General features: G+C 44.2%; 1 protein-coding gene across 5 annotated transcripts in view; it reads right to left on the minus strand.

Moving 5' to 3' along the window:
• Positions 1-13,540, minus strand: part of MAGI3 (membrane associated guanylate kinase, WW and PDZ domain containing 3) — a 75,760-nt gene that overhangs the window by 35,935 nt on the left and 26,285 nt on the right. For all 5 annotated transcript variants that reach the window (XM_072844781.1, XM_072844780.1, XM_072844782.1 and 2 more), the window contains exon 2: positions 993-1,109. In XM_072844781.1, the coding sequence (XP_072700882.1) occupies positions 993-1,109 (117 nt within the window). The remainder of the gene's footprint in view (positions 1-992; positions 1,110-13,540) is intronic.

The following is a 13,540-nucleotide window of genomic DNA, read 5'->3' on the forward strand; positions in this document are numbered from 1 at the left end:
GAATGGAATTCCTGTAGTTACAGAAACATTACTTGATAAACTTTTAAGCTTTTAGTGCAGTGAATATTTAAAGACAATCAGCGATGAACCCTTTTAATCAGTGAACCTTTGAGACAAGGTAAAGGATGATCTTGTGATAATTAAGAAATGAAATGGCCCAGAGGGTGAGAAGCAACGACAGGATGCTTGGCAGCTGTCAGAGCGTCCTGTACCTTGAACGGTCCTTCTAGAAACCTCCACTCGTGGGAGCAGTAACCTTCAGGCACCTCGCTAAAGGCAAGTTAACGCCTGTGTTGGCTGGACCGAGAGGTGCTAGCAGAGCTCAGAGCAGAAGGGCTGGCATAACTGATGAGACAGGCCCATCCAGACTCTCTAATTAATTCTTGCTGTGACACTAAAGTTTGTCCATGCGCTGTTCCTTCCTCTTCTTGGGCCATGGATTCGCTCTCCCTCTTGCTGCCACCTCCTTGTACTGTCTCCTCAGGATGAGCAAAAACCAGTTCCCCTGTATCTTCTGTCATTGCAACCCTTTCTGCATATAATCCCACCTGCAACTCTCCTTCCAGCTGCGCTACTCTGCCTAATGCATGTGGCTCTCTTGAGGCCTAAGTTTCCTCTTTGTGCAAAAAACAATACATTGCCAAAAATCAGGACGTGTTTGCACTGCTTGGTCACGCTGAGGAAGGTTTATTTCCCATGGTTTCTGTGGTTATTCTAACAACAACTGACAAACCTCTGATGAGTGAAACACAAATATTCCTGAAACACTCTTAGCTTTGAATGCTGAAGTTTTCGCTGTTTTGTCCGTCCATATCGGCCGTACCTTTTCATTGCAACTTAAGATATGAACCTCCTCTAGTAAAGCCATTTACAGAAGTTCCTGCTGCAAGGTAAAACTATAAACCAGATTAGGAGAGAAGGCATTTAAAGGTCTTGAATTATGTGATGGTTAGCAGGAACAGATCAAATGAGGCTGATCTTTACATACTTACAAGGGATGGTTCTCAAGTAGAGATTGTCTCTGATCACTTGCTGGAGTTTATGGTCTATTGAGCCCTTCTGGAACTGAAGGCTCAAGTAGTGGCGCAAGTCTTTGTTGATGACTTTTCCTTAAAAAACAACAAACAAGAATAGCTTGTAAAAATTAAGCAGGATCTCCCAACAAGAACGGCATTTAACTGCTATAAATGTTTTAAAAAAAGAAAGCAGCAGAAAGAGTTGGGCTGCTTTAAATGCAACACCCTGAATTGAAAAGCCCTTCTATGCTACCAAAGCCTGACTCTCTGCTGGTGTAAATTGGCACGGTGACTTTAAGCATAACTGAGCAACAACCATCCAACCTCAGTAACTCCCAAGCAATACAGTGACAATATTCTGGAATTGTTCTGAAATCAAGAAGAAGTATTCTAATACAAAATCTATTACCAAAATCAAAAGTCTCTACAGACAGCAAACTGCTTCAAAATATAGCGATAGTATTTTCTATTCAATTTACACCTACTGGTTAGGCACCTGAACTTGGTATTTTGTCACATGGCAACCTGCATTCTTGCTACCATAAAAAGAAAGTATTTTCTTTTTAAAAACATTGCATGATAGAAGAGGGGTTTTTTTTACAATTATTCCTTTGCAATACTTCTGTCAGGTATCATTAGCGAATCTGTCATATTGCTAGATAACCACGGCCCCTTCAGCACACAAATAACTGAGCTCTTGTATTACTGCTTCATCCTTCTGACAGAAGGGCACAAAACAATCTTTTGTACCCTGTCATCTTCCCAGAAAGCACATTAAAAAGGGTTCTGTGACCTTGACAAATGTAAGTTACATACTACAGCAGAACACTCGGGGCTTTAGGGAAAAAGACTCTTAGTCTTTGTCTTCAAAACCCAACCTAGGAGATGGCCGGTAGCAGGCACACGCTGGTGCATCACAACAGCAGGAACAACAGCCAGAACACACAACTGCTCCTGTTAAGTTAGGTCAGCAACAGGTTACGAAATGCATAAGCCTGCCATAGGAGGGATTCTGACAGGAGCCTCTGAAGCCTGCTGAGACCTGCTGCTGAAGAGACCACCGCAGAAGGCCCAAGAATGAAATGGGGCACAGACCCACATCAGTCTTAATACAAAGCTCACCTAAAACCTTAAACCGAGATTACTGTACTTAGATGAAGTGTCAAATTTGGAAAAAACCCAATGAACCAAAACCACCAAAGCCCAAAAACCCCTCCACCACCACTCACCAAGTTTTCCCAACCACGTCACTGCTGCAAAGTCAGGTGCACATTTTGGTTTTGGCAAGTTTATACTTTGCCTTCCCTTTCTGCCAAGTTAAGGGCAGATACCCACCCTACACACGTCTTTCAAACATTGGCTACCACCATTCATTTATGGCAAACCGTACTTCAGTTTGCACCCTTTTCCCTCCAAGCTAAACAGCAGCATGCTGGAAAGTATTTAAAAGTGAAACCAAGATTACCTATCAGCCCTCTACTTCAGAGAGGTCTGTGCTATCCATAAATTAAGCAAAACACAAAGAAACCACCCTAAGCCCCCCAGCAAACAAAGAAAAAGCCCACCACGCACATGCCCCCAGGAACACAGGCAGCACAGCCAGGGCTTAACGCCAGCCCTGTGCTCCAAACGAAGCCCATTTCTCACCCCCCTTAACGCTGTCATTTATTTTAAAATTACGTCCAGAAACACAAAAGGCATTCTACAGCACTGAGAGGACACCGCACCACAGTCCTCACGGCTTTCCAGGGGTTATACAAGCAGTACAGTCATTCCCACTGACGTGGGTGGGGTGAGCAGCATCCCCCGTCCCCCCGACTCCTTCCCAAACACAAAACTTGCAGCAGTTCTGCGGCTCCCCCGGGTCCGACGCTCTCTGTTGTTATGACAGCGAGCCCCCAGCTCAATTCCCTATTTTGCCATTATGAGCTGTTCTTTGTAAAACTTTGGATTCGCTTCCTGCAGCATAATGAGCAAAACATGTCATGGAAAATGAAAACAAATGGTGTAATCTCCAGAAAGAAAAGTATTTTCCATTTGTTACTACAAATCACTTTATTGTTTGTAGACAAGATGGTTTCTCAACATTAAAAAATGTTTTACCACTCAAATGGTCCATCCATCTCCCTGTCAAAGCCAGATCTATAGCGCTGCACTGTAACAATACAAGCATATTTCACTTAAGCAGATCAATACACACGTATTTCTCTCGGGCAGATGAATCTGGCTCTTAGCTATGTTCAGAATGTTGCATGTCAGAAAAACTTGGCGAGAGGTGAAAATCTGTACTGGATGTAGAATTACAGAGACTTCATTTATTCACTGATCTTACCCTCTTCATGTTTTAAAATTTAAAAGCTCATAAACCCTCTTCAATAAATATCAACTCAGTCCAAAAAAAAGTAAAAGCAAAGCTGCTACTAAGGATGTGCCAACACTGAGGGGTTAATCTGAGCATTAAAACCTTGAAGACTGGACTATACTCTGAGACCAAGACGACTAACTTGAAGATTGAAAGGATTGCCTGGGGAAAACAGAAGAAAGTCAAACAAAACAGCAGGCAGAGAAAAAAATGACAGAAAGTCACATAGAGAATGGTGTGCATCAGAAAGCAGAAAAATAAAGTAATAGTAAGGATGCTTTAGGCAACCTCCAGAGCTTGTTCTTATGCAAAAGCCAGATATTTCCCCCTTCAGGAGCTGAACGCACTCCTTGACGTTGCTTCATGCAGGCTTTTAGAACCACCTCATCTATCAGACTCTCCGAAATGACCTAATAAATGTCGGGTTGGTGTTTGCTGTGCTGCTGAGCTGTCTCTGGAGGATGACACATGCAACACAGGGACCAGTCAAGAGGAATAATGTACTTTATACCATTCAGGTTCTGCAAGAGGAACAGGCACAAGCATCTTGTTCTCTGTTTTAATTTAAATTAACCACAAAGCAACTGTTTAAATGAGGATATGCACGCTGCAGTTCAGTAAGGAAAACTAAGTGACTGCAGAAGGAAAAAAGGCGTGAGTACCACTGCAGCAAAATAGAGTCCTGTGAAGGACAGAGGCAACTATGAGTGACAGAGACATTGCAAAAACCACGGGCAGTGGCTTGCATTTCTCTTGCCACCCCACAAACCGCAATGGTAAAGCTGCCTTTGCTGCTGTACCTAAGCAGGATGAAGGTAGCTATACATCCAACCTGTCATGGAAACACTAAAGTATACATCCCGCAATAAGTATTGCCATGGGGCTGCTAGAACTCAACGCAAAGTCGTCCATTTCTAAATCAGCAATGTTGATGAAAAAGCAAAGCTCAAATTCTAAATACGCAAATAAATTCTAAGCATTCAATCTGTGAAGATTTTCTGTTGCTACCCAAGAGTAAGTCACAGCAAAATAACGTCACAAGGACACCTGGCTAACGCTGCCGGTCCATGGAGTGTCTGCGACATCCCCCACAGATCGCTCTGAACACCACGTGGAAATCCTCCATGTCGTTTTGACACAAACTTTATGCAGACAGACATAGGTGACAACTTTCTCGAGGTGTGGCACATCATATTCGCTGCACTACGCGGGGAGCTATACTCTGAAGTTTCCATGCCAACACCTCCTACAGTGGCATCCATATGTTAATAAGGAGCTGCAATGCTGATGGACAAAGGAACGAGTTCATGGCGTTTTTCTCTCAAACTTCTGGAAAAATGCTTTACCGTTAATTATAAAAGCAATTTTGCAAAGTAGGAGTTTACTAAAAGCATGCTACTTTCCTATTAAACTATATAATTCATTACTAGGCTTACCCTTTCCCTGTAGCATTTAGCAAACAGGTATTTTAAGGGAAGAGATGTGAAAACGGAAGCGCATTTCCCCGTTCTCGGAGCACACTTCGAAAACGCCCGTCTGCAGCCCCGGAGGGTCCCACTGCCGAGCTGAAGGGCAAAGACCCCCACGAGCCCACGGCAGGCAGGGCGGCAGCCGAGCCTTTGCCCAGGGCAGGCAGGCGGGTGTCCCCGGCCGGGGCCGGGCTGGCGGGAACGGGCCCCGCCGGCCGCCCGCCCCGGAGCCCCGCGCCCCCGCAGGCCCCGCGCTCTGCTCCCCGGCCCGGCGCGGCGCGGGCCCGCGCTCGGGCGGCGGCGGGGCAGGGCCGCTCCCGCGGCAGTCTGCCGCCACCTCCCGGCTGCGGGCCCGGGCCGCCCGGCCCGCCGCGAGCGGAGCTGCCGGGAGGCGGCCTCGGGCAGGGCCCGCCCGCGGGACGGGACGGGACGGGACGGGACGGGACGGGACGGAGCGAGCCCCGCGGCCAGGGCCGGCCCGCGGCGGGCGCGCAGCGGCGCAGGCCTGCTCGGGGAGCGCGAAGGAACTCCCGCGTCCCCGCCGGCCGCCGCCCGGCCCCGGGGCCTGCCTCCGAGCCTGGCCGCAGGGCTTGAGGCGTGAAAGGGCGAGGAAGGCGCGACCGGTACCGCTCCACAATCCGGCTTCTCAGGGGAAAAGCAGAGGAGAAACGTAAACAGAATTTCGTAGGGTAAATTCAGAATTTCACAAACGCCAACAGAATTCCATACCGGCTAAGGTTACACGCGGCTGCGGGATGCGTTACGTAAGCCGTGACTGCAAAAGGCAACCCAGAATATGAAAGTTCCACGTGAAACACACATTAAGGGCTAATAAAACGGCTAAATGGCTTTGCTCAGAAGCAGCTAACTAAAATAGGAATTAAAAGTGGAAAACAGTTAATGTTTAATTAAAACTAGGCTACGGATACATAAAGTAAGATTAAGCAATCTTTGACATGACAAAGCAAAACCCATTTAAAGAAGCGTTCAGCTACACAAAACAGATACGTTGTATTGGGAAACCAGAGTTGTAATTAGTGTGCAACACATTAACTTTATGATATTCCTCAGCATCTACTCACATACGATAATTTAATACAAGTTACAGATGCGAACACATGCATTCACCGAACACAATAAATGATTTCTAAAAGCATGCAGGAGAATCACCGTGTCCACAGAACATGGAGAAGACGGAAAAGCCCAGCAGCAACACAGCCTTCAGCACTCGCTCTGCGATGCTGCCCACTAGCAAACACACACCTACGTCCTCAGGACGAGAAACGTGGGAGGTTCAAATTATTGCAGTTACATTAGAAAGAGACAGCAACATTTTGAGAATGGCTGACCCAGTCAGCAGGTGCTGTTTTGCTCAGCTTGAGGGGCAGAAACATCGACAGATTACTGTGCAAAAGTCTGCTTCTCCTTCACGGAAGAAGTGGGGCCGGCGGCCCTGAGACCGCCGAGGAGGAAGGCTGAGACTGACGGCACTGCTCGGCAGCTCATGCCCCAGCGCTACGACCCACCGAGGGCTCCGTGGGCACGCTCCCACTCAACACCTCCCTGTCCCTCTTCCAGGTCATGGGTGCAAGAACCTAAGTTGGGACTCTGCCCCTTACAGAGAGGAGCTCCCTCGGAAAATTCAGGCCAGTAAGGAGGTTGAGACGACGGCCACATCTGGGCCACCTATCTGGGAACAGAGATCCCGGTCCTGTTACGGGCTGAGCTCCACTCAAGGTGGTTTCTGCTTATGCACTAGGTAACTGCTGCTTCTTCAGAGATCAATCAAGCCCAGCGTCGGGTGAAGCATTACCTTCTAAGAGACAAGGAGTAAGAAAATCGCCGTGTTCAGTTCTCAGGACTCAGTAAGCACCTATGCGCCATCCGTGAGTACAAGCTGCTCTGGAGTTAAGTCACTGCAAAGATGTTCAAAGGACCAAAAGCAGATAGTCATCTCAGGAATGTGACATGTACACATCTGCTCATCTGCCTTTTAATGCGACTCGAACAGCAGTAGGTCCACACTGCTCTGCTCCCAAAGTCTAAATTAATCACGTCTTTTGATTGCCAAATCTGACATCAGAAAAGGCCAACCATTGACTAATTCAGCGGAGATTCTCCAAAGGGCCATAGTGGGCAGGTCTCTGGCTGGGATACCGTAAGGGCATCTTGATTTGCTCTATCACTGGTAGGTAGCGACATTTGTCTGAAAACAGGAATCTGTCACAAGACACAGATTTTCCCCTGACAATGAACAGAACAGAATGAAACTTGATTTCCCAGAACAAGTGTGGGAGAAGAGCCAAATACATTAGAAGCTTATTTTTGGACGTGAAATGCAAATGATGCATTTTACAAAGACAAAATTTAAAAACCCCTTAGATTATTAAAGGGCATGAAAAAGAGAGCAAAAACATATTTTAATTTGTTCTGGCCATACTGACAAGACTTCTCACCTTCTCCCTCAACCCAGGATCATTTGTAGAGCTTTGGGTTGAGAGCAGACCAACAGACATCAAGAACCAACCTCTTCTGAAATCACTGACGCCGTTATCAGCAGAGGCAGAACTGGGGAATGACTTGGGAAAGTTGTTTGGTGAGGGAAGGGAAAGTCCTGAGGATGAGAAGCTGATGAGCACAGCTAAAACTGAACTGGACTATGTGGGAATACGGATTGGTATCAAAGGAGGTATTATGATTCAGAATAATGCTGTAGGGAGAAAATATTTTTAAAATATATTTCAAATTCCTCAGTAAAAGGTCTCACAAAAGCTTTCAAATATTCACCAAGATTAACAGAATCTCACTAAAGCCTGCTGGGCTGTGTGAATCTCCCTCTACTAAATGTCTGCAGAGAATAATTTGACTGAAGACAGGGACAGCAAAGATATTTTTATTAAGCCATGCTGCACTCGGCAAACTACACAAGTGTCCCCCAGAAAAACGCAGACAACATGAAACTCTGCAGACTGGAGCCACTGGCACAGGGTTAGCATCAGCTGCGACACGACTGTGGAACAGTGGAGACAGCCCTGGTTTAGGTGATGAATGTACACGGATGAGTAAGAGGCTCGGGAGCAAGCAGGGCAAACGTGGCGAGGGGGAGAGATGCGGCCTCGCACGGCATCTGTGTGCGGAAAATCAAAATCGGTCTCATTACACAGTTCTGGAAGTTATTCCAGCATCTGGAGAAAACATGTTACAACAAAGACAAAAAAGAGTATGCGAGAAATTATCAAAACTTTCAGGCAAAGGACAATTCGAGAGAAGTCCTTTACACCGTTCTTCCTTTGAGATGAGCTTTTGTATGCAGCCCTGCCGAGCACATCCCAGCTTTCCAAAAGCTTGGAGGAGATTGCTATCTATTTGCTTTATTTCACCATGCTTTTTAATTGCATCACATAAAGGTATTTAGGAAACACTAGCCATATGAAAATCATTACCCTCCTGCATGCCGGTGTCCTACGGAGACAGATTCAGAAGAGATTCAGACTCGGGGTAGGTTTTTGCAGGCGAACCCGACCTGTTCTGCATTCTCTCAAGCTGTCCTGCCCACCGTTTTCCTGTGCAATACATCCAAGAACTGGACATCTAATAAATATTGAAGAACTATGCAAATAGCTACATTTATGAGACTGATTTTACAAATCCCTACCAAATACTGCAAGGCATAGACTAATGACACAAGACCAACCAGTACGGGTGGGAAGTCCCAGAGCACAGGTGGGAAGTCCCATCAGCACAGAATGAAGGAAGCGTGACTGGAGACCTCACCGACAAGCGGCAGGGCCTGCCCGAGCAGCAGAGGAAGGAATTTAATCCCTCCAAGTAACGCAACTAATCCGTAAACTTTTAACTACAATAGCAAATCTTGTTTCTTTGTACCGAAGAGAAATCACAGTGCAGAGCATTTGCTGATTGCCATGCTGTGAAATAAAGGTTGTTAAACAGCTAAATGTTAGTAGTGTCAATCATCTTTACAGAAAATTGAATTAAGGATCTTTCATGTAGCTGAACTATGGCTGTGTCATTAAAGAAATTCTCCAAATTCAGAAAAAGTAAAGGGTAAGTATGTCAGATTAATCTAATTAGATTAACATGATAGATGCAGAACAATTCATAGAAGAATTTACATAGGTTTCTATTGTACAGAAAAAAAATCTCATGGCACTTCATAGCCACAATTATCCACTAAACCAGACTCATTTACTAGCTGAAAGCTGAAAAATATTAGAAAGGTTTACTTTGAAAGGCTTGTTCCATTGTAGTTTGTTATATGTTGTCCAATAAATTCTTGGTAATATATTCATATTTACAGAAATTATAGTAGAGAGAAGCCTTACAGTATTAATCAATCATTTACCATAGCATTCAAAATACTAAAAGTGTGTTTTACAGTATTTCTGAAGTAAATGAAAAACTGTTTCTCCAGATTTGAGAAATAAGGTTTCCACAAACCTCCTTAGAGTATGTACATCCCACTTCACTTTGGCAATCTTATTTTTGTTAGTAATACAAAATTCACTCAGAAAACACCAGTAACTACGAGTTTTGACTTTTTAAGCCTACAGATTTAGGAGATTGCTCATCACTAAACTTGATCAAAGGGGGGACCAACACAAGCCTTTACAGGATGATGCCTTAAGATCTTCAGTCAAGGTGGTGACTGATTCAGGGAGACAAAGTTTCTCAATCCTCATTCTTGAACATCACAGCATACTGTGTTGTACTGTTCCCTTGAAATCTTATAGGGCTGGAAATGTTCTACCAACAAACCAGCCCGTTGTTGGTAAACCTATGCAAAAATAATTTGGCTTTGTGTTTGCTTATGAACTTGATCATTAAAGCATTTCAAGTTTTGAAGATAACTAAAATATGCTTTGGAAGGCATACCCCCAAACAATCTTTAAGAAATACAAAAAGCATTGGCAAGTAATGCATTGTTTATTCTGAAAAACACTGGGAGCTGAGAAGGACAAGAGATGACAAGTAAACAGTGGGAGCCTGTATGCAATCCTCCAGGTTTTTATTTTTGGCAGCATAGAAACAGCGAAGTCAACTGTAACAGAAGCCTCTAGATTGTGAGCATCCACGGCTGGGTTCCTCATCTACCATAAAAAAACCCAAACCAAAACAAAAAAAAAACCAACCAAAAAAACCCCACCACACTATTGGTTAGTGCAAAAGAAAGAAGAAAGAAAATACTGACAGAACATAGATGGCGTTTCAATGGAGTCTTTCAGTGCCATTTGGTTAGTATATGAAAATAACACTCGTTACCCAACCAACAATTGCCTCCGTTTGCAAATAGATGCATCATAGTTGGCTGAATCTTGGAAGTGAAGAATAAGGATCCAGCACTGTGCAATCAAGAGGTTTTTAACAGACAAGCACCACCTTCTACCACCTACCCCGAGCTCATCACCCCCTGCTCCAGAGCACGAAGCGTCTATGGGCAGGGTGGGGGGGACGCTCCCCTGCACCCAGGGAGGGCAGCTCCCATCTAACCACAAACCACAACAAACATGGCTTTTCTTTAAACCACCTAAAAGCAAAAGCATTTCGCTCACGTGCCAGAACACACTGAACAAGGACAGCATCAGTAAAGCTCAAGTGCCAAGCCCTGGGCTGCTGGGGCTCGAGAAGCACAAGCACAGAGCTCCGGGCAGACGGGCTGCCCCTTCCCTCCGATCCGCTCCTCGGACGCTGCCACGTCTCCGCAAGGGCACCTGCGGCCAGCCCGCGCACGGCAGGACGGCCACACGCACCACTTCGGAATCGCAGAAAAAGTTGTAAATTAAGACCAGCTGCATTTGGAAACCCGTATGTAGGACAACAGATAAAGGCTCTACTGGACTCAAAAACAAGTAGCATTTTGCAGCAATGCTATTTCAGTTACAAGACTCTCCTTCATTACAGCTTAGGACAATTTTGTGAAGAGGCATTTATCTCTTCAGGAAAATAAAATATATACATTTAGTGGGGTTAACAAAACGAAATATACATGTAAAAAACCGAAAATATTAGTACACTGAGAGATGATGAGAAATGTTGGCAGTTACTGGTGGACCACACAGTCAGTTCATTATTTTTCACTGAATGCTACTTTTTCTTTTCTGTATCTCCTTACATTTATAGACTCTCAGCCTATGCACGATTTCTGTGGAATGACAGCAGACGTCATTTTAAGTTGGTTTTGTGCGGTGCATTGGTAGCAAAAAAGCTTGCATAGCCCAATACATTTTCTGGCTACAACCTTAAGGATTTTTTAAATCAAAATCCTTCGAGTGAAGTTGAAACTTTCAGATGCCAGCTTCAAGTATACTAATATCTGATATGATTATAGTAATACATTGCACGCACACAAAAATCCATTAACCATGGAAGTACAGTCAGGAGAATTACTAATGGGTAGGGTTTTCTCCAACAATGCCAAGTATTTTAATGTACCATTATTAAATAGGAGAATGGCAGGGCACAAGAACTGTACAGCTGTTTCTGATATAAGATCAGACACTGAAGGAGATAGAACTCAAATGAGTTAAAATAATGAATGGGTTTCAAATAAAATGCAAACATAACCATTTCCTTCAACTTAATAGTGGGGAAGAAAAATGCAGAAGAATTTTCCACAAGACAATAGTTTGAGCTTTTATATTATATATGGAGACTTTCCTCTCCTCTCTTTGATTTGGTATTTCCTTGAGAAGTGAAGAAAGCACTGAACAGATCAACAATCTTTTGCCTATGTATAAAGATTTGCTTTATTTTCAAGAGATATTTTAATTCTCTACTTCTCTCAAGACCCTTCCTCGCACTTCACTGGGAGGCAGCATGTATCCTACTTAATTCACGGGAAAGGTGGAGTGTTTTATAACTTTCTGAAACAACTAAGGCGCACTGCAGAGAATTTGGTTTTAATTACCATGGGGTCGTACCTAAAAGCAAAGATATGCTCTGCTCTCAGCTCACAGACAGCATTTTGTACTTTGATACTATTATGATGGCTGGGGGAAGAGTCAGTGAAGAGCGCCTGTGCGGAAAGTCACCCTTGAGACATCACTGTTGATAGACCAGGTGAAACTGTCCTTGCAGGTCAGCGGGGAAAGGCATCCTTCCCTCTGGCTCCGGCTGTAGCTGCTCTTTCTCCTCACCTCCGCTGCCGCTCTGCTCATCCCTGTCCTCCTCACTTTGTAGCAGTCCCCACAATACTCCATCCGCTGAAGTGGCACATGATTTCCATCTCAAATAAGATGTGTTTGCACTGATGACAAAGAACAAGAATCCAGACAAACTGCACCCTGTAAGCCTCTGCCACTGCCAGGTTTAAGACGAAGACAAGGATTTACAGGGATATCTGGAAAGCTCACTGAACGCAGCCTGGGAGCTTGAAACGCCTCACAAAACAAGACTTAGATTTGCAAAATCTAACTATGCCTCTCAAAGTAAGACAGAAGCGTAAAGCATGAGAGGCAACAGGTTTTTGACATCACGACAGTAGATGAATACAAACACACTGAGCAGGACAGAACATGACCTAATCGAACCACCGTGCAGGTGACGGAGCCTGTACAGCGACACACAAATGGGCTCAAACACGTTAAAAGAGCATGTTACAACAGTCTAAAGGGTCAAAACAACAATTAGAATTTGTAATAAGCAAACATGTTCAAATAATTAAAAATACAGGGTTGTTTTAATAGCACTGACTACTTTATTAAGGCTTCCTAATTACGCACTCAATCCCTTGCTGAGTGCTAATCACTGCAACTCACGACACCTACAGAGGCTGTCTGGCACGAGTAGTATCTGTCACTGCAACACTCATGCTGTAAAGTCAAATACAGACACTGGAGCCATTAAATCAGAGCCCTCTGTAGCTGTCATAGGTTATAATAATACATAAATCATTTAGTCTGCTCTTAATTGAGCAGACACAGAACCAGAACACTCCAAAACAAAGATTAGTAACCCTAACAATAGAGGTGGTTTTCCTCGGGGTGACTATGGCTTGGTTTTCCTGATTTATAAACAATCTTCCATTCGTTCCCTTAAATTTACAACGTGAGGTTTTAGTTTATTCACACTAGAGAAAATGATTTACTGAGACAGCAAACAAACCAATTTGCTCCAGAAAGCACAATTAACATATACAACTGAACAAAATGTTACACGAGTCCCAAAACTGTTCTAATATTAATGCTTCCCTTTGATAATCTGGAGCTAATGTGCAAATTCAAAGTTACCGACATTTAATAAGTATTGTTTCAATAGGAATTGTTTCACAAGGGATTCCACACAAGGCACTTGCAGGTTAACCTATTGTAGTGTTTGGCAAAAATTGTTTGCTCTCATGTTTCTCCTAACATAGCATCACATTTCAGACACTGACGTACGTATAACATACCATATCTTATTGCTTAAGCAGCATGCAGTTCTATAGAATGACACATTTCAGTCACATCCCCAAAGAAAAACGTCCTTGCAGCTGCACCGTGTTACACAAGCGATTTAATCTGCTTGGGACTTGGCACTGTTTTCCCAGCATAAGGTTATATGTTCACATGCCAAGACCTTCCCCCCCAGTGTTCTGATTAGAATAGAACTTATGCAAATCATAGACAGATTTATTTTTAGACTGCTTTCCATAGGAAGCAAGACATGCAATTACACTCTGCATAATTTCTAGGCCC

This window comes from Ciconia boyciana, chromosome 23, assembly GCF_034638445.1.
Source record: "Ciconia boyciana chromosome 23, ASM3463844v1, whole genome shotgun sequence".
NCBI lineage: Eukaryota > Metazoa > Chordata > Aves > Ciconiiformes > Ciconiidae > Ciconia > Ciconia boyciana.